Genomic DNA, 17197 nt, shown 5'->3' with positions numbered 1-17197 from the left:
TGCCACTGCACTCCAGCCTGGGTGACAAAGTGAAAGTCCATCTCGAAAAGAAAAACCAGGAGAGAGTTAAGTCATAGGAACCACAGGAGGAGAAAGTTTTAAAAAAAGAGTTTGAACCAAAAGAGTTCTAAAGAGAAATCACCTAAGATAATGAAGAATCCTGAAGGCAACATTTGGGAGTAGTGAGAGTGGAAGCCAAATCTCAGAGGGTTTAGAAGGAAAGCGAGGTGAAGCAGGGATAGCAGAGGCTCACAGCTGTCCTGTAGCCTTAGGTTGGGTCTGTTGGCTTCGCAAAAGAAAATGTTTAAAAGCCATAAATAGTATTTGTGCTGTCGGGGTGATCACAGTCTGTCAGAAGACTTCATGCTCCTAACATACGCTGAAGAGCTGTCCTTGGGGTGGGCACAGGAGGGAGATCTCTAGGCAAGAGGCAGGATCAGAAACAGCAAGGATCGAGTGGGTCCTTTGAACCCACTCCCTTCTTAGAGTGCAGTGTCTGTCTGCTGGGTGCATCTCATGGGACACTATGACTGGCGTTCTGAGGGCAAGAAATATTCTGGTCAGAGATGTGAGGAGAGGCGTTAAAAAGTGTTTTCTCTATCAGATTAAGACTTTTCATATCAAGATGCTGCTCTGTTCCATAAGTCTCCAGTCTTCTCTTGATTCTGTACAGCTTTTTTCTATACAGCTTTTTTCTAAATCAAAAACGAATGACAATTCATCAAGCTTTGAATGACAAAAGAAGGGACCAGTTGATCCAATCTAGGAATGACAGTATAGAAAGCTGAGAAGGTCGGCTGGGCATGATGGCTCACACCTATAATCCCAGCACTTTGGGAGGCTGAGGCAGGAGGATCACTTGAAGCCAGGGGTTTGAAACCAGCCTGGGCAATATAGTGAGACCCTGTGTCACCAGAAAAAAAAATTAAAAATAGCTGGGAGTGGTGGCACACACCTGTAGTCCTAGCTACTCAGGAGGCTGAGGCGGGAGGATCACCTGAGCCCAGGATTTTGAGGCACAGTGAGCTATGATCGCACCACTGCATTCCAGCCTGGGCAAAAAGTGAGATCCTGTCTCTAAAAAAAATTAAAGTAGGCCAGGTGCGGTGGCTCACACCTGTAATCCCAGCACTTTGGGAGGCCGAGGTGGGCAAATCATTTGAGGCCAGGAGTTCAAGACCAGCCTGGCCAACATGGAGAAACCCCATCTCTACTAAAAGTACAAAAATTAGCCAGGCATGGTGGTGCACGCCTGTAGTCCCAGCTACCTGGGAGGCTGAGGCACAAGAATCACTTGAACCTGGGAGGCAGAGGTTGCAGTAAGCTAAGATCGCGCCACTGCACTCCAGCATGGGTGACAGAGTGAGACTCTGTCTCAAAAAAAAGTAAAAAAAAAAAAAAAAAAGGGGGGGGGCAGCTGAGACGGCTTTTTGAGATACTGAGCAGCAGAATCAAGATTTAAAGGGATCTTACTGAATCTTGAAAGAACAAAACTAATAAAGCAGAGACCAATGTGAAGTTTGATATGTAACCTGCACTTGAGTTGATTTGGGATATTTGATTGCAAACTCAGAATGAGTCAGCAGTTGGTAGAGCTTCCAAAAAGTTAAGATGAGTGGATTCATTCATAGACTCCAGAAAGAAAGAGTGGATAGTCTCTCACTCCTCCGAACCAGTGAGTGCTCAGTGGTATTCCATTGAGTTCTGGGCACCACATTTTAAGAAGGAACCGGGGGACTGGGGCTATTTGACCTAGAGAAAAACTGACTCGGGTGAATACAGTCTCTGTCTCTGGTTTTCTTAATGAATGTCACATAGAAAAGTGAGAAAACTTATTCTGTGTATTCCCTGAGGGTAGAACTAAGACCCATTCCCCACAGGGACCCCCTTCTTACCTGATCTTACTCCTCTGCCTCAAACTGTATCCTGGGAACTTAGCAGAGAGGAATTTTAAAAGGGTAGGAATAAGCAGTCTAATTCAGACATACTTTATATAGGGGGTATAAGAAAGCTGTGGTTGGGATGACCTAATCCGATAGCCAGAGCCAGCTCAGCCTTGAAAACTGATAAATAGGCGGAAAGGAAGAACACATTCCCGATGGGAAAAGCAGTGTGCTTCATGACAGGGATGTACTGGGAAGAGGAGGGTCAGTGGGGGCAGGTGTGGAAGTCTGAGGGGAGAACAGCCTAGCTTGTAGCAGGTGTGGGCACCTCGCTCGCTGAGAAAATTAGACTTTATTCTGGAAGATACAATTTGTATCTCAGAAGCTAGTTGGTGTATGTAAGAAGCTTCTGGTTGTAGTGAGATTGGCTTGAATCAAGAGTGAGTGTGGAGATTCCCTCATTTAACAGATCGTTATTCACTGCATACTATGTGCCAGCCTCTGTTCCAGGCATTATGGATCCAGCAGTGAACAATATAAAATCCCACTTTTCTGGAGCTTGAGGAATAGTAATGGACAATAAACACACTAAAAGGACAACTTTTAATTGCTGGAAAGTTCAACAGTGCTGAAAAGAACATGAAACAAGATAATGGGATAGAGAGCAACTTGCCAGAGGGGCTGAGGTAGTCAGAGAAGGTCTTATTGAGGGGGTGGTATTTGAGCTGATGCCTGAATGCTGAGAAGACTCAGGCAGAAAGAAAAGCAGGTGCAAAAGGCCCAAAGATGTTCATGCACCTGGTATGTTTAAGGACAGGGAAATGTGGCTGGAGCACAGTGAGCCAGGGAGAATGCAGAGTTTGTGTAAGCACTGACTGGGGATAGCAGGAGGGTGGAGCTTGAAAGTGTCCCCTGGGAGTGATTCAGAAGCACCTCCCTAATGGGATTGTGGTCCCCATCCCCTCTGATACTTTGATGTAAATAAGATGAGGGATAGGAAAACCTGGCCTGATACAATTTCACATGTAGTACAATGTGGCTCCGAATCAGATTCTGAGTTAGGCAGAATTCTAGCTCTGCCACTTCCTAGTTGTTTGACCTTGAGCAAGTGTTTTAATCTGTCTACATTTCACATTTCCTAATCTGTCAAGTAAGAGAACTAATTCCCGCCTCACAGAGATAGCCCCCCTGCTGGTGAGCTTTCACCAGGGTGTTAGGCCGGGTGCGTGCTTATAGTGCCATCTTGCGTTTATTCGGAGATCTACAGTGTTTTGTTGGAAGTACAGTCCATCCACTGTCCCACTCCAGTGTCCTGGAGTTTTGTGTTTAGTTCTGAGCACCATGTTTTGAGGGACATTGACCTGAAGACTGCCTGAAAGAACAGGAGAAGGCCAGCCTTGGGGAACATACCTCCGTTCAGGGGGAGCAAATGTGGACTCTGAGGTTCCAATACCAGGATCGTGAAAAGAGTGGGAAGTAGGGGTAGATACGGATAACAGGAAGGCTGCAAGTAAAGAAATATCTTACTATGGTTAGATATGCTCAAGAATGAAATGTGCTGGCATGATTGGAGATGGGATAATGAGCTAAAGCTTGAAATCAATAACATCTGAAACATTTTCATCACTGAAAATGTGTGACTGTGACTCCAAGACTTAGAAACAAAGAAAATGGTTCTGCCATTGACAGAAATGGAAGTCATCGGAAAAAACGAGAAAGGTAATGGATGAGCTGCTGTAGCACATTTTAAATGAAAGCAGAACTATAAAGCAGAATGATCTGGAGATCAAGAGGAAGGTCCAGGCTAAAGCTGTGGGTTTGGGAGTCATCCTGTGGCAGTCTGAACTCAAACTGTGTAAGAAAGAAGGCGTAAGGTGATATGTAAGAGTTGAGCCTTAAGATACACTCACCTTTGGAGCCATGAAAATGAAGAGGGACTGAACAGCAGAGAGGTACAAGACAGTCCAGCACCATAAAAACAATAGGAAACGTTTTACAAAAGAGGGGAGCAGTGTCCCAGTCCACAAACTTCTACCCCATTCAATTCCTGCCAGCCAGGTCCCTGACCCTCTCCCCTCTCCGCTTCTGGGTTTTCTCTCATATGGGTTTCAGTGTCTGTCTACTGATTTCTTCTCCATCCCTTTGCTACAGGGGGTGGCACTGAGAGCCGACCAGTCCTTCGCTACAGCAAGGAACAGAGGCCAACCACGCTGCCCATCCAGCCCTTTGTGTTCCAGCACCACTTCCCCAAGCAGCTGGCTAAGGCCCGGGCCCTCCACAGCCTTTCCCAGCTCTACAGCCTCTCAGGCTGCAGCCGTACACAGCAGCCTGCCCCACTGGCTGCCCCTGCTGCTCAAGTCTCAGTCCCAGCTCCCTCAGGGGAGCCGCAGGCATCCACTCCCCGAGCCACTGGCAGAGGTGCCAGGAAAGCTGGGTCTGAGCCAGAGACCTCTCGGCCATCGCCCCTGGGAAGCTACTCCCCCATCCGGAGTGTTGGCCCCTTTGGGCCCAGCACTGACTCTTCTGCCTCCACTTCGTGCTCCCCTCCCCCAGAGCAGCCCACAGCCACAGAAAGCCTGCCCCCATGGAGCCACTCCTGTCCTCCTGCTGTCCGGCCTGCCACCTCCCAGCAGCCGCAAAAGGAGGATCAGAAGATACTGACCTTGACTGAGTACCGGCTCCATGGAACAGGAAGCTTGCCGCCTCTGGGCTCCTGGCGATCTGGCCTTAGCCGAGCAGAGAGCCTGGCCCGGGGAGGTGGTGAGGGCAGCATGGCCACCAGGCCCAGTAATGGTACGAGCTCCAGCATCTCCCTCCCCAACCCACCACCTCCCCTTTGAGTGGCTGCTTACACTCTCGCCTGGGGCCAGAGGTTAGGATGTCTGCATCCTTCCCCAGCCAGCATCTGTAGATAATAACCTAGTGTTTCGTGCGGGCCGCTGGGTGGGTGTGAAACTGTCTCACTCTCTCCTGCCAACTTTTGTCTTTCTGCTGATCTCTGTCTGCTTCCAGCCAACCACCTATCCCCTCAAGCCCTCAAGTGGCGGGAATACAGGAGGAAGAACCCACTAGGGCCACCTGGTTTGTCAGGGATCCTAGACCGAAGATCACAAGAAGCTCGGCTGGCCCGAAGAAACCCTATCTTTGAGTTCCCTGGCTCCCTCAGTGCTGCCAGCCATCTGAACTGCCGGCTGAATGGTGTGTGAGCAGGGTCCCCAGTATACCCGGGGCAGGCTCTGCCATGGCTGGGAAGGGCTAGAGAAGGGGTCAGTCCCAAAGGAACATGTCTCAGACAGTACAAGGCACTGAACTGGGCTGGAACTCCTGCACTAAGAGTTGCTCAGGATTGACTTTTCTTTCCAGGCCAAGCAGTGAAGCCGTTTCCGCTGACCTGCCCTGACTTCCAGGACCCCTTTTCCTTGACGGAGAAGCCTCCAGCTGAGTTTTGTCTGTCCCCAGATGGCAGCTCAGAGGCCATTTCCATTGACCTGCTTCAGAAAAAAGGTGCATATAACCCCCAGCTCAGGCCAGGGACTCTGCTGTCACTACCTCCTCACACTTGCCCTACTACCTAGCCAGTCTTAAATCTCTTAAGTGCTGGCCAGGCCTGGTGGCTCAAGCCTGTAATCACAGCACTTTGGGAGGCCAAGGCAGGTGGATCATGAGGTCAGGAGTTCGAGACCAGCCTGGCCAACATGGTGAAACCCCATCTCTACGAAAAATACAAAGAAAATTTGCTCAGCGTGGTGGTGGGCGCCTGTAATCCCAGCTACTCGGGAGGCTGAGGCAGGAGAATCATTTGAACCCAGGAGGTGGAGGTTGCAGTGAGCTAAGATCACGCCATTGCTCTCCAGCCTGGGCAACAGAAGTGAAAACTCCATTTCAAAAAAAAAAAAAAAAAACAGAAACAAATCTCCAGGCTCTAGGGCTGGAGGAGAAAGCTGTGTATCATGAGTGCATATGACTGAGCAAGGGTCATTCATCAGAGGCTTTCGGAGTCGGGCTCCAGTCCCTTCCTGCAGTAAGCAAAGTCTCATGAGGAGGCTTCCATGTCATCAAAAAATGCCTCAGTGCTCTTGGAGGGGCAGGGGAAGGTACCAGAGGGCCCGGCAGCTTGGGTAAGCATGTTGGTGACATCTAGTAAGATGAAGACTGACAAGACCCACTCTCAGAACATTTTTAGGGAGATGGAGAGAACTGAGCATAATTGTGGGCTGAAGATGAGCCTGTGAAGAGCGCTTAAGTTCCCTGGGAAGGCAGAAGGGGAGAATCAGAGCTCAGGGAGAAAGAACCCGGGCAAGAAGGGAAACAGCCACCTTCCTCCAGGACGTGAAGGGGATGCAAGTGGGCAGGGGAGTGAGGGGTGTACATATGAGATTGTTACGAATTTTGGAGGCAGAGGGAAGTTGAAAGAGTTTATAACTAGGGGCCTCTGTTCTCTGAAGCAGAACCAAGGGCTTGAGAGGAGTGGTGTCGATTTCACATGGCAACTTGAGGGTATGGCAGGGAGTGCTGACAAGGCACGTATCAAAGAATCACCCTTGTCTGGCACTGGTGTGAGGGACTTGGGTTTTCTTCAGGTCAGTGGCCTGGTTTCTCAGAGTGGAGAAAACTGATAGTTGGCCTGAGCCAGGATTGGAATAAGAGGACTGAGAGGTGAGGACATTGGGAAGCTTGACAATGGCATCATTGAGGTGGCTCCAGGCTGGGAAGTAAAGACAGAAAGAGCTTAAGAACTGGGCAGAACCAGAAAAGGGCCAGGCCTGAATGTTCTGATGAGACCTATATGCAGGTGTGGAGACTGAGTAAGTGTGGTAGCCCTTTCCCGCCCCAGCTGAGTTGGCTAAGGACTTGCTCAGGGACCTGTCACATCACATTCTTCCTTGCAGGGCTGGTAAAAGCTGTTAACACCGCTGTGGACCTCATTGTGGCCCATTTTGGCACAAGCCGGGATCCCGGGGTGAAGGTAGGCAAGGAAATGTGAAGAGCTGAGCTCTGCCTGCACGCCCTCACCTGTCCTGCGCTACCACCTTCCCTTGCTGTCTTGCATTTAGAGCCCAGGGTTGGGTACTTAGGAATGGGGATGGCAAAAGGGGAACCATGAGGGCCTGCTACGAGAGGACCACGGTCAGGCCTGAGGCAGTTTACTGCACTTCCCTACCACACCTACAGGCAAAGCTGGGAAACAGTTCTGTGAGCCCCAATGTGGGCCACCTGGTTCTGAAGTACTTGTGCCCTGCTGTCCGCGCTGTGCTGGAGGATGGGCTCAAGGCCTTTGTACTGGACGTCATCATCGGGCAGCGTAAGAACATGCCATGGAGTGTGGTTGAGGCTTCCACACAGCTAGGTAGGTGTTGGGTGCCAAGACGGGGACCCGGGGCTGAATTTAGGGTTCCAGAAATTGGTCATGTGACCTGCAATCCTGGCTTCCTCCCAGGCCCATCCACCAAGGTCCTGCATGGCCTCTACAACAAAGTCAGCCAATTCCCAGAGCTCACCAGTCATACCATGCGCTTCAACGCCTTCATCCTCGGCCTGCTCAAGTGAGTGCACAGAGCGGCAAGATCCCCTAAACAACTTGCCCTGCCCCCCACCCCCGGGCTCTGCCTGTGCCAAGGAACCAACTCCCTGGACAGACAGGGTGGATCTGGAGGGTCCTCCCAGCCCGCTATGACCTCTCAGTAAGTCACTGCCTTCCCACTGTGCCCATGACTCTGACACTGGTCACCAGCGTGGGCTGCTTTTACAAATCTGTAATCTGACTTATTTGGAAATTAGTTGGGTTTCTTAATTTCTCTGGACCTTGTAAACCCTGATCCTCTCCATTCCAGCACTACTTCCAAATCCTGCTTGACCCTAAGTCCACTTTGGGACCTACATCCTAGTAACATGCTTTCTCAGGTATGGGCCCAGGCCATCTCCTTTGGCCCTGAGCTGCCTGTACTTTCACACAGTAGCCACCTTGATTTCTTAGGTCTACTGCAGGCTGACTCCACTCCAGGAGGAAGCAATTGGCTTGTAAATCACATGTCCATCTCCCTCCACACATCCCCACTGACTCTCTGGAATTAGGTGAAATGAATCGTGCCATGGAAGGGTGCGTTCACCTATTCTTCCTGTGCCTGACCCCCTGGATCTGTCTCCTTATCTGGCTGTATTCACACAAGACTCAACTGTCTTCACCTGTCTCCCTACAGCATCCGGTCCCTGGAGTTCTGGTTTAATCACCTCTATAACCACGAAGGTAATGCCCAGAACCCTGCAGGTCAAACTCAATGGGTCAGAATTCAGAGGCACAAAAGAGGAAGGAAGAGCTCTTTTCATTACTGGAGGTGGGGAGGGGGACCACACAAGCATTCATCCTCAGAGCCTCAGACTTCCACCCAAGGCCTTCCCCAGCCTCTGCTCGAGTTAAAACCTTGGGCCAGGCATGGTGGCTCAGACTTGTAATCCCAGCACTTTGGGAGGCCGAGGCAGGTGGATCTCCTGAGGTCAAGAGTTCAAGACCAGCCTGGGCAACATGGTAAAACCCCAAACCCCATCTCTACTAAAAATATAAAAATTAGCTGGCTGTGGTGGCACATGCCTGTAGTCCCAGCTACTCGGGAGGCTGAGGCACAAGAATTGCTTGAACCTGAGAGGCAGAGGTTGCAGTGAGCCAAGATCACACCACTGCACTCCAGCTTGGGCAACAGAGTGAGACTCCGTCTCAAAAACAAAACAAAAAACCTTGGAGCCAGCAGGATACTCCAGCAATCTGGGAGTCAGGGTGGCCAGGAATCCCAGCATCTCATTCCTCTAAACTCAGGGCCACCGCCTGGGGTTGGAAGGTTTAGACAGTGCACAGCTGTGGGTGGCAGCGTTTACACTTAGTACATGCAAGTTGACTGGTGCACAGCCTGCGCCGCTGTCTGCCACAGCTCTGCCCAGGCTGTCTTTCAAAGTCCCACTTGGGCCAGGCTCTGCTTCTCTATGTGGATCAGTCCCTCTCTCTTTTCCCCTAGACATCATCCAGACCCACTACCAGCCCTGGGGCTTCCTGAGTGCAGCTCATACCGTGTGTCCCGGCCTCTTTGAAGAGCTGCTGCTGCTGCTACAGCCCCTGGCCCTGCTGCCCTTCAGCCTCGACTTGCTATTCCAGCACCGGCTGCTGCAAAGTGGGCAGCAGCAGCGGCAGCACAAGGAACTGCTGCGGGTGTCCCAGGACCTGCTGCTGTCTGCCCACTCCACGCTGCAGCTGGCCCGGGCCCGGGGCCAGGAGGGCCCTGGAGACATGGACAGGGCAGCCCAGGGGGAGCGGGTGAAGGGTGTGGGTGCCTCAGAAGGTGGAGAAGAGGAAGAGGAAGAAGAGACAGAAGAGGTGGCAGAGGCAGCTGGGGGCTCAGGGCGTGGCAGGTGGGCCCGAGGTGGGCAGGCCGGCTGGTGGTACCAGCTCATGCAGAGCTCCCAGGTCTACATTGATGGCTCCACTGAGGGTTCCAGGTTCCCTCGTGGTAGCAGCAATAGCAGCAGCGAGAAAAAGAAAGGGGCAGGAGGTGGGGGGCCTCCCCAGGCTCCACCACCCCGAGAGGGAGTAGTGGAGGGGGCTGAGGCCTGCCCTGCCTCTGAGGAGGCCCTGGGCCGGGAAAGGGGCTGGCCCTTCTGGATGGGGAGCCCCCCTGACTCTGTGCTGGCTGAGCTGAGGCGCAGTCGGGAGAGGGAAGGGCCTGCTGCCCCACCAGCAGAAAATGAGGAAGGGGCCTCAGAGCCTTCACCTGGAGGCATCAAGTGGGGACACCTCTTTGGCTCCCGAAAAGCCCAGCGGGAGGCCCGGCCCACAAACAGGTGAGAGCCTGCCCATGGTAGGGATGGAGGGAGTAGGGAGCCTGCTGTAAGCCAGGGCATGGGCAGAGCCTGAGTCCAGCTGCTGTCCCTAGGCTCCCCTCGGACTGGCTGAGCCTGGACAAGTCCATGTTCCAACTAGTGGCACAGACAGTGGGTGCCCGCCGGGAGCCAGAGCCCAAGGAGAGCCTGCAGGAGCCACACTCTCCAGCCCTGCCCTCCAGCCCTCCATGGTGAGCCTGGGGAAATAGAAGGGCTGAGGGACTGCAGTTGGCTTTTGATGGGGTTTCTCTGACCTCCATGTGCTGTTTCCCCAGTGAGGTGCAGGCACTGTGTCACCACCTGGCCACCAGCCCTGGACAGCTGAGCTTCCACAAAGGAGACATCCTACGAGTGCTGGGGCGAGCTGGAGGAGACTGGCTGCGCTGCAGCCGTGGCCCTGACTCTGGCCTGGTGCCCCTGGCCTACGTGACATTGACCCCAACTCCAAGTCCAACCCCTGGAAGCAGCCAAAACTGAGGCCCTGTGCATGCTGGTGGCCTCAGGGACCCTCATAACCCCTAGACTCAGAGCCCGAGAGCCCTTCCCAAGCCATTGGCTTGGCTGCAGAGTAGACTGAGAGCTGGGGCCACGTATCCCTGTGCTGGCACCTGCTCCCTGTGCTCAGTATTAATTACGCCCCCTTAACTGCCCCAGTGACCTCGTCCAGACCTCCACCCAGGAAAGGAGGGACGGGACGCAGCACTGGGATGCCAGGATTTCCCTGGCCCGTCTGGGTCAACCTTTCCATGGGTGAAGACAAGCAAGTCCCCCTGGAGGCGAGTGGCCTGGAAAGCCATCTACAGGGTTCCCTAGGCCAGGTGGAGATGAGGATGGGTAACAGTATTGGGTCTAGATCCCAAAGCCCCCCAGCTGTAAATAGGCTATGGCCAGTGCCTGGTCATCAGAAGAGGGAGGAGGAGCCCAGGTGTCTGTTTATGTATTTATTTATTTATTTATTATACCTATTAATAAAAAAGGTGCTCAGCCTCCAGACCATTTTCTCTTTGTGCTCCTCCCACCCACCTTTCTCGCTTCCAAAAGGATGGCTGGGATAGGATGAAAAGGGAAGGGAACTTGATGTCCAGGGGCCTAAGCCAAGAGCTGCTTCTGGAAGGTGCTGAGGCCCAGAGCATCATGGGTGAGATGGCCAAATGTGTGGCCAAACTGGAACTTACACCCTGTGTGGCCAAGAGAGTGTCATGTGTAGCCAGTGGCATGGCAAAGCCATTAATTCTCAGCCAGTTGGCTAGACCTCCAAACGACCCTCTAAAATCTGAACTCCTCACTGTGGGTAGCTACCTCAGTTTCCTTTTCTGCCTAATGATAAAGCTGAACCACATGATCTGAGCCCTCCCATATCTATTAGTTCCAACCCCCACAAACCACCCCACCCCACCCCCATACCCACACAAACATTCCAGTCCCCAAAGCCTCCCTGAGGGCTCTTCTCACCTGGCACATAGCCCCCATAGTTAGGTAAAAGACCCAGGTTCTGAGGGTATGTCCTGGGAAGTGGGGGGAGATATTTGGGGTCCTTCTGGGCACTGCCTGGTGAGTGCTTCTGCCCAAATTCCTGCAGTGCCTGGTTGCTGAGCACAGGAAAGCTGGAGCCGAAGAAGAAGCGGGCGCGGGGCACATAGTCGGTGAAGCCTGGGGATGGGGACACTGAGCCAAGGCATCCTGGGGCCTCCCCACACCTCTTATCCTAACCCCCAGCTCTCACCTGACATGAAGAACTTGCGAGGGTCCCTGTCATCCATGGAATAGGTAGAAGCCTGTGAGAGAAGCCCCTGTGCTCTCACACAATCTCCCAGGGAGGCGGAGCTGACAGTCAAGCGCACATCCCCTGAACCCACAGCCACACTACTCATGGCTGCCCCCACCATCCCCACCGCTGCCCGGACACACAGTAAAGCCCCCACTCCCACCCCTCCGCACTCCCCACCAGCTTCTTGGTCTCACTTGTTCCACCACCTCCAGTGCTGGCTGCTCCTCCAGCTGCCCCTCTGGCTCTGGTACCTGGTCCTTCTCTGTGTCCTTTCTTCCCTTGGCCTCCTTTGGAAGCTCTTCACTCCCTTGCTTTCCATGCAAGTGAGTGAAGTCACTCAGAGCCTCGGCCCAGACCTGGCTGCAGTTCTTGGCAAAGATGAACTGTGCCCGGGGTACAAAACCTGGGCATGCGGAGACAAGAAAGACTCATTAGTGTTTGGAACATGTGTTCCTGGGAGGGACACCTGTGCATACCTGTGTACAAACCTGTGTACCCAGGGATCATGCTGGAGCTGAGCCTTTCATGCCCATGCCTGAGAGGTAGGCTCTCCCTGGGAACCTCAGGAGATCTTGGAGGCTGAATGGGAGGCAGAAGTGTGTGGTGGACAGGGGGCCAGGCTAGCCCAGGAGGGTCTCGAAGTAGCTGACCAGTCACCTGCCCATAGGTCTGGCCCATGCTGAACCGAATTAGTGGGCAGTGTCCAGTGTACCTGCAGCACAGACTCACCCACTCACCAGAATCGCCCTGCCCCGCCATCCCCAGAGGCAGAAGCAGAGACCTCTGGAGCCCTGATCTTTCTGGACTCAGCAGTGTATATATTTGGAGCAGGCATTTCTAAGTTCTCTGCCTGGGCTTTCGACCATTCCTTTCTGCTGTTACCCTGTTCCCGTGGAGAGAACAACACAAAGCTTCGGGGCAGATCTGGGGTCTCACTAGTCCCTTGCTTCTCCTTTTCCATCCAACACCATAGAGACCTCAGCCTCCCGAACCAACCTGTCCGCTTGGCCCCAGGCTCTAAGCAGCTTAATTCCTCCACCTTATACCCCTACTCCCAGCAGCAAGTGGGGAGTTCTGGGTGGGAGTCTTACCCCGGGATATAATGAGCGTTCTGAGGGTTGAGCCCTGGTATGAAGGTGCTGGCCACAGCCATGAAGAGCCAGGCAGTTCCTTTTGTTTGCCTTTGAGCCAAGGCTCTGGTCTGTGTGTACCGTGTCCAGGGCTATGGGGCTAGAGGAAGGAGGCGGGGCTAAGGGAGGAGAGAAGGGAGGGGGCACTCGTGTGAGGACAGCCAGGGCCAAGGCCAGCAGAACTGTAGAGCAGAGGCTAGCAGGTCTGTCTGTCCAGGACAAAGGTGGTCCTGCCTCATGGGGCAGGGCCCGAACCGAAGGAAGCCCTGAGGTGGGAGGTGTGAGGTGAGGGAGCAGAAACCATTTGGGCCACTGAGCTCTGTCTCAGTGACTTCCTTCCTTCCTGAGCGCCTGCATGAGATGTGGACACTGCACTCCTTGTGAGTCTGGGACCTGGAGAAAGAGGGTCTCTGAGGGAAGCCAGGGCCCAGAGAGGAGGTGAAAGAGGATAGGTGATGGGGGAAAAAAAGGAACCTAGTCACCTCTAAAGTGTAACATCGTTTATTTTCAATAATTTAACAAGAGTGGCTTACTGAATACCTGCTATAATCAGAGTCATCCATTCAACAAATGAGCCAGGCTCTGCGAGGCTCCGGCCACGGTGGCCGAGTGTGCACTCCATGGGAGCCAGAAAAGCTGTGGGGGGTTGAGGGAAGGAAACAGGATAAAGTTGTTGTAGGGGTGGGTGGTAAGACTACGGTGCAAGTTAGAATTTGTTTAAAAAAGAAAAAAAAAAAGATTCCGATTCTAAGAGAAGAAAAAGCACAGACCGGGAAGATGAGATCTCAGAGGAGGGGGAAACATGATTAAAACCCAACTCTGGGCCGGATGCAGCTGCACTCACACCCAGGTACTGAGGAGGCTGAAGTGGGAGGATCACGTGGGTCCAGGAGTTTCAGTCCAAACTGGGCAATACCGCCAGATCCCACCTCAAACAAAACAAACAAAACAAAACAATTCTGAGGTTGGGTCAGGGCCAGGCTGAGGGCTCAGGGCCCACGTTTGAGGCAGAGCTCTGCTCCTCTCCACCGCCAGTGACCACGTCTGCGCTGCCCAAGGACGGCACTGACACCCCAGGGGAACTGCACAAAAGCACTGGGCCCCAAGGCACACATTTCATGTTCCTCACTGTTCTGCCAGGAACAGCCTTAGAATGTGTCATTTAGAGTTGTGGGGACTTAGAGTGAGGGTGGGAGCTGAGGGGCAAGCCCGGAATAGCAGCAGCGTGTCAAGCTTAACAACCAGACTTGGGATTCTGTGACAGACACTATCACAGCGTATACCTAATTCCTGACCCCCATCTCCTTTCTTCTGAGACAGAAACTTCATCAGGGAGGCTTGGAGAGCCAGCCTGGAGGAATGAGCTGGATTAGTCTAAGTGTGGTCCCATGATCCTTCCTCCATGACTGCTTAGGCACGGGCTTCTGGCATTCTGGATAATATGAAGGGAAATCTGCTGGGGCAGGGCAGCGTCCTGGGAAAAGTTTCTTTGTTCTTAAAGAAAAGGTTCACATCAAATTAGAGCAAGTGAGAGAGACAGAGATGCACAAGACAAAACGATGTCCATTCCTGCCCCTAGACTTTTGGGGGACGTGAGGCTGGAATGCTGGCAGGCATGTGGAAGCCTTATGGAAAGCTAACCTGGAGACTAAGTCCTGGGCACATCAAGGATGGATGGTGGAGGAGAAAGGCCAGGGTCCTGAGGGTAATGTAGAGCCATGGAATTAACCAGCCTTTTTATGTGAAATAGTAAATTTCATTATTAAGGCCACTTTAAGTTTTCTTTCACTTAGAGCCAAAGGCATCATAGCTTTAAAAAACAAAACAGTCAGGCGCGGTGGCTCACACCCTTAATCCCAGCACTTTGGGAAGCTGAGGTGGGAGGATCGCAAGGTCAGGAGTTCGAGACCAGCGTGGCCAACATAGTGAAAACCCATCTCTACTAAAATACAGAAATTAGCCGGGCATGGTGGTGGGCACCTGTAGTCCCAGCTACTCAGGAGGTTGAGGCAGAAGAATCACATGAATCCAGGAGATGGAGCTTGCAGTGAGCTGAGATCGCACACTGCACTCCAGCCTGGGTGACAGAGTGAGACTCCATCTCAAAACAAAACAAAAAACATCACTAGATCAAATCCTAGCTTCACCAGAGATATGGACTTCGTCCAAATTCATCTCATTGAGCCTCAGTTTTCTCTTCTGTAAAATGGAAAAACTAATGTTACCATCTCATAGAGTAGGATTTCAGCTAGCTGAGAGGGCACATAATGAGCAATGACCCCAGTGTCCAGCTTACGGTAAGCGCTAACTACATAGCAGTTCATGGTTAGCATCTGGCAGGAATGGGAGGAAGGAAAAGAGCTGGGAGCACAGATATTAGAGGTTCAGGGGAAAGAGTTCATAAAATTGAAAAAGGAAAAGGTTTGAATGGAAGCTGGAATATACATTAGGATGTAGGGACTAGAACACATTCTGCAGAAAAGGCCATGGTGGTTAGAATCCGGGTATGAGTTAAAACACAAGTTAGGAAACAGATTAGGATTAGTCTTAGGTTTATGGCTTATGAAGAAACAGCCCTATCCACTTGGTAGAATGGCCTGCCATCTGAATAAAGAGTATTTCTAGATCCCTGAAGGGTGTTCTAATCTGAGAAAGGAGTGACAGGGCCAGCTGAGCACCACAGGAATGCTTGCTGCCTCTGTGCCTCCTTCCAGGGACAGGCATCACAGTGGCACGACCACAACTTGCTCTGATGGGAGCTGCCACACTCAGTGGCCAGTGTTGGATGTGGCAGTGGAGAGAAATGTTTAACTGGAGATTACGAAGGTCCATTAAGGAACACCAGGACAGCGCCCCACTCCGTCCACACAGCCTGCTGGGTCCCCACAATGGCAGCCTACAGCTTTCTGTTCTGCCTTTGATTCTGACCAGGAATTGCTATACAATTTCACACAGATCCCAAATCAATCACTTGATTGTATGTCAACCCTAGGCAAGCATAAATCCCCTCTGCAAAGATGAATAAAAAGAAAATCATAGGACCTTTGAAAAAATTTCTGAAATCAACAGTCCACCAAAATTGAAACAAGAATTGAAAAGAATAAACTCCAAAATATTACATGCAACACAAAACCTTTTTTAGTTTAAAAAATACATGCAGAAGCATAAAACTGCATAGAAAGGAAAGCAAGGGAACGATAAACATGGGTTTCAAATGCTCACCTCAGATGGTGAGAAACAAAAGGGGTGGGAAAGGGGGAACCACATAATTAGATGTACGTTACGGTCAAAGTTTCAGTTTTTGTTTGGGATGGTGTTTTCAAAAATTCTAGGCCGGGCACGGTGGCTCAAGCCTGTAATCCCAGCACTTTGGGAGGCCGAGATGGGTGGATCACAAGGTCAGGAGATCGAGAGCATCCTGGCTAACACAGTGAAACCTCGTCTCTACTAAAAAATACAAAAAACTAGCCGGGCGAGGTGGCGGGTGCCTGTAGTCCCAGCTACTGGGGAGGCTGAGGCAGGAGAATGGCGTGAACCCAGGAGGCGGAGCTTGCAGTGAGCTGAGATCCGGCCACTGCACTCCAGCCTGGGCGACAGAACGAGACTCCGTCTCAAAAAAAAAAAAAAAAAAAAAAAAATTCTTATAATGGGCTGGGTGTGGTGGCTCATGCCTGTAATCCCAACACTTGGGGAGGCCGAGGTGGGTGGATGACTTGAAGTCAGGAATTCAAGACCAGCCTGGCCAATATGGCAAAACCCCATCTCTACTACACATACAAAAATTAACTGGGTGTGGTGGCATGCACCTGTAATCCCAGCTACTTGGGGGGCCGAGGCAGGAGAATCACTTGAACCAGGAGACAGAGGTTGCAGTGAGCCGAGATCACACCACTGCACTCCAGCCTGGGTGACAGAGCATGACTCTGTATCAAAAAAAAAAAAAACTTATAATGCATACATTATAATAAAGTATGAACTAATGATGAGAATGTGTCAAACCAAAGACTATGACGATTGAAATCTGTGCTTTTGAGGTCCAAAGAGGTGTGGTGGAGGGAATCCAAGTAGAAATGACAAGGAATTGTGGTATTTGGAGGGATCAAAGGAAAGGAAATGGCCTGGTCTCTATTCTACCTCTTTCTTTCTTCCTTCCTTCCCTCCTTCTTTCCTTTCCTTTCTTCCTTCCTTCCTCCTTTCCTTTCCTTCCTTTCCTTCTCTCTCTCTCTCTCTCTCCCTTCCTTTCTTTCTTCCTTCCCCTTCCTTCCTTCCTTTCTTTCTTCCTTCCCCTTCCTTCCTTTCTTTCTTTCTTCCTTTCCTTTCTCTTTCTTTCTTTTTCTTTCTTTCCCTCCCTCCCTCCCTCCCTTCCTTCCTTCCTTCCTTGAGATAGGGTCTCACTCTGTCACTGAAGCTGGAGTGCAGTGGCATGATCTCAGCTCACTGCAACCTTCACTTCCTGGACTCAAGTGATCCTCCCACCTCAGCCTCTACAGTAGCTGGGACTACAGGTGCATGCCACCACACCCAGCTAATTTTTGTATTTTTTTTTTTTTTTT

The 17197-nt window shown here is 51.7% G+C and overlaps 2 protein-coding genes across 6 annotated transcripts in view; one reads left to right on the top strand and one right to left on the bottom strand.

Moving 5' to 3' along the window:
* The window catches only part of RUSC2 (RUN and SH3 domain containing 2), a 74640-nt gene extending 63903 nt beyond the window's left edge, over nucleotides 1–10737 (top strand). For both annotated transcript variants that reach the window (XM_017857763.1, XM_017857764.1), the window contains exons 3-12: nucleotides 4035–4676; nucleotides 4896–5081; nucleotides 5247–5387; nucleotides 6773–6849; nucleotides 7056–7230; nucleotides 7321–7426; nucleotides 8081–8127; nucleotides 8888–9707; nucleotides 9800–9937; nucleotides 10022–10737. In XM_017857763.1, the coding sequence (XP_017713252.1) occupies nucleotides 4035–4676; nucleotides 4896–5081; nucleotides 5247–5387; nucleotides 6773–6849; nucleotides 7056–7230; nucleotides 7321–7426; nucleotides 8081–8127; nucleotides 8888–9707; nucleotides 9800–9937; nucleotides 10022–10223 (2534 nt within the window). In that variant the 3' untranslated portion in view covers nucleotides 10224–10737. The remainder of the gene's footprint in view (nucleotides 1–4034; nucleotides 4677–4895; nucleotides 5082–5246; nucleotides 5388–6772; nucleotides 6850–7055; nucleotides 7231–7320; nucleotides 7427–8080; nucleotides 8128–8887; nucleotides 9708–9799; nucleotides 9938–10021) is intronic.
* CIMIP2B (ciliary microtubule inner protein 2B) overlaps nucleotides 10673–17197 on the bottom strand; it is a 54889-nt gene continuing 48364 nt past the window's right edge. The window contains exons 1-6 of one of the 4 annotated variants that reach the window (XM_017857776.1): nucleotides 12606–14480; nucleotides 12003–12226; nucleotides 11709–11917; nucleotides 11470–11521; nucleotides 11199–11396; nucleotides 10673–10924 (exon numbers count right to left, since the gene is read on the bottom strand). In XM_017857776.1, coding sequence (XP_017713265.1) covers nucleotides 10836–10924; nucleotides 11199–11396; nucleotides 11470–11521; nucleotides 11709–11917; nucleotides 12003–12226; nucleotides 12606–12667 — 834 coding nt within the window. In that variant the 5' untranslated portion in view covers nucleotides 12668–14480 and the 3' untranslated portion in view covers nucleotides 10673–10835. Of the gene's footprint in view, nucleotides 10925–11198; nucleotides 11397–11469; nucleotides 11522–11708; nucleotides 11918–12002; nucleotides 12227–12605; nucleotides 14481–17197 lie in introns of those variants that run through there. The other 3 variants (XM_017857775.1, XM_017857774.1, XM_017857777.1) reach the window with 3 other exon arrangements.

The sequence above is a fragment of the Rhinopithecus bieti genome, unplaced genomic scaffold (assembly GCF_001698545.2).
Source record: "Rhinopithecus bieti isolate Rb0 unplaced genomic scaffold, ASM169854v2 scaffold_47691, whole genome shotgun sequence".
In the NCBI taxonomy this organism is placed as follows: Eukaryota; Metazoa; Chordata; class Mammalia; order Primates; family Cercopithecidae; genus Rhinopithecus; species Rhinopithecus bieti.
The sequence above is the reverse complement of the archived record's forward strand: the minus strand, read 5'-3'. Positions and strand labels throughout refer to the sequence as shown.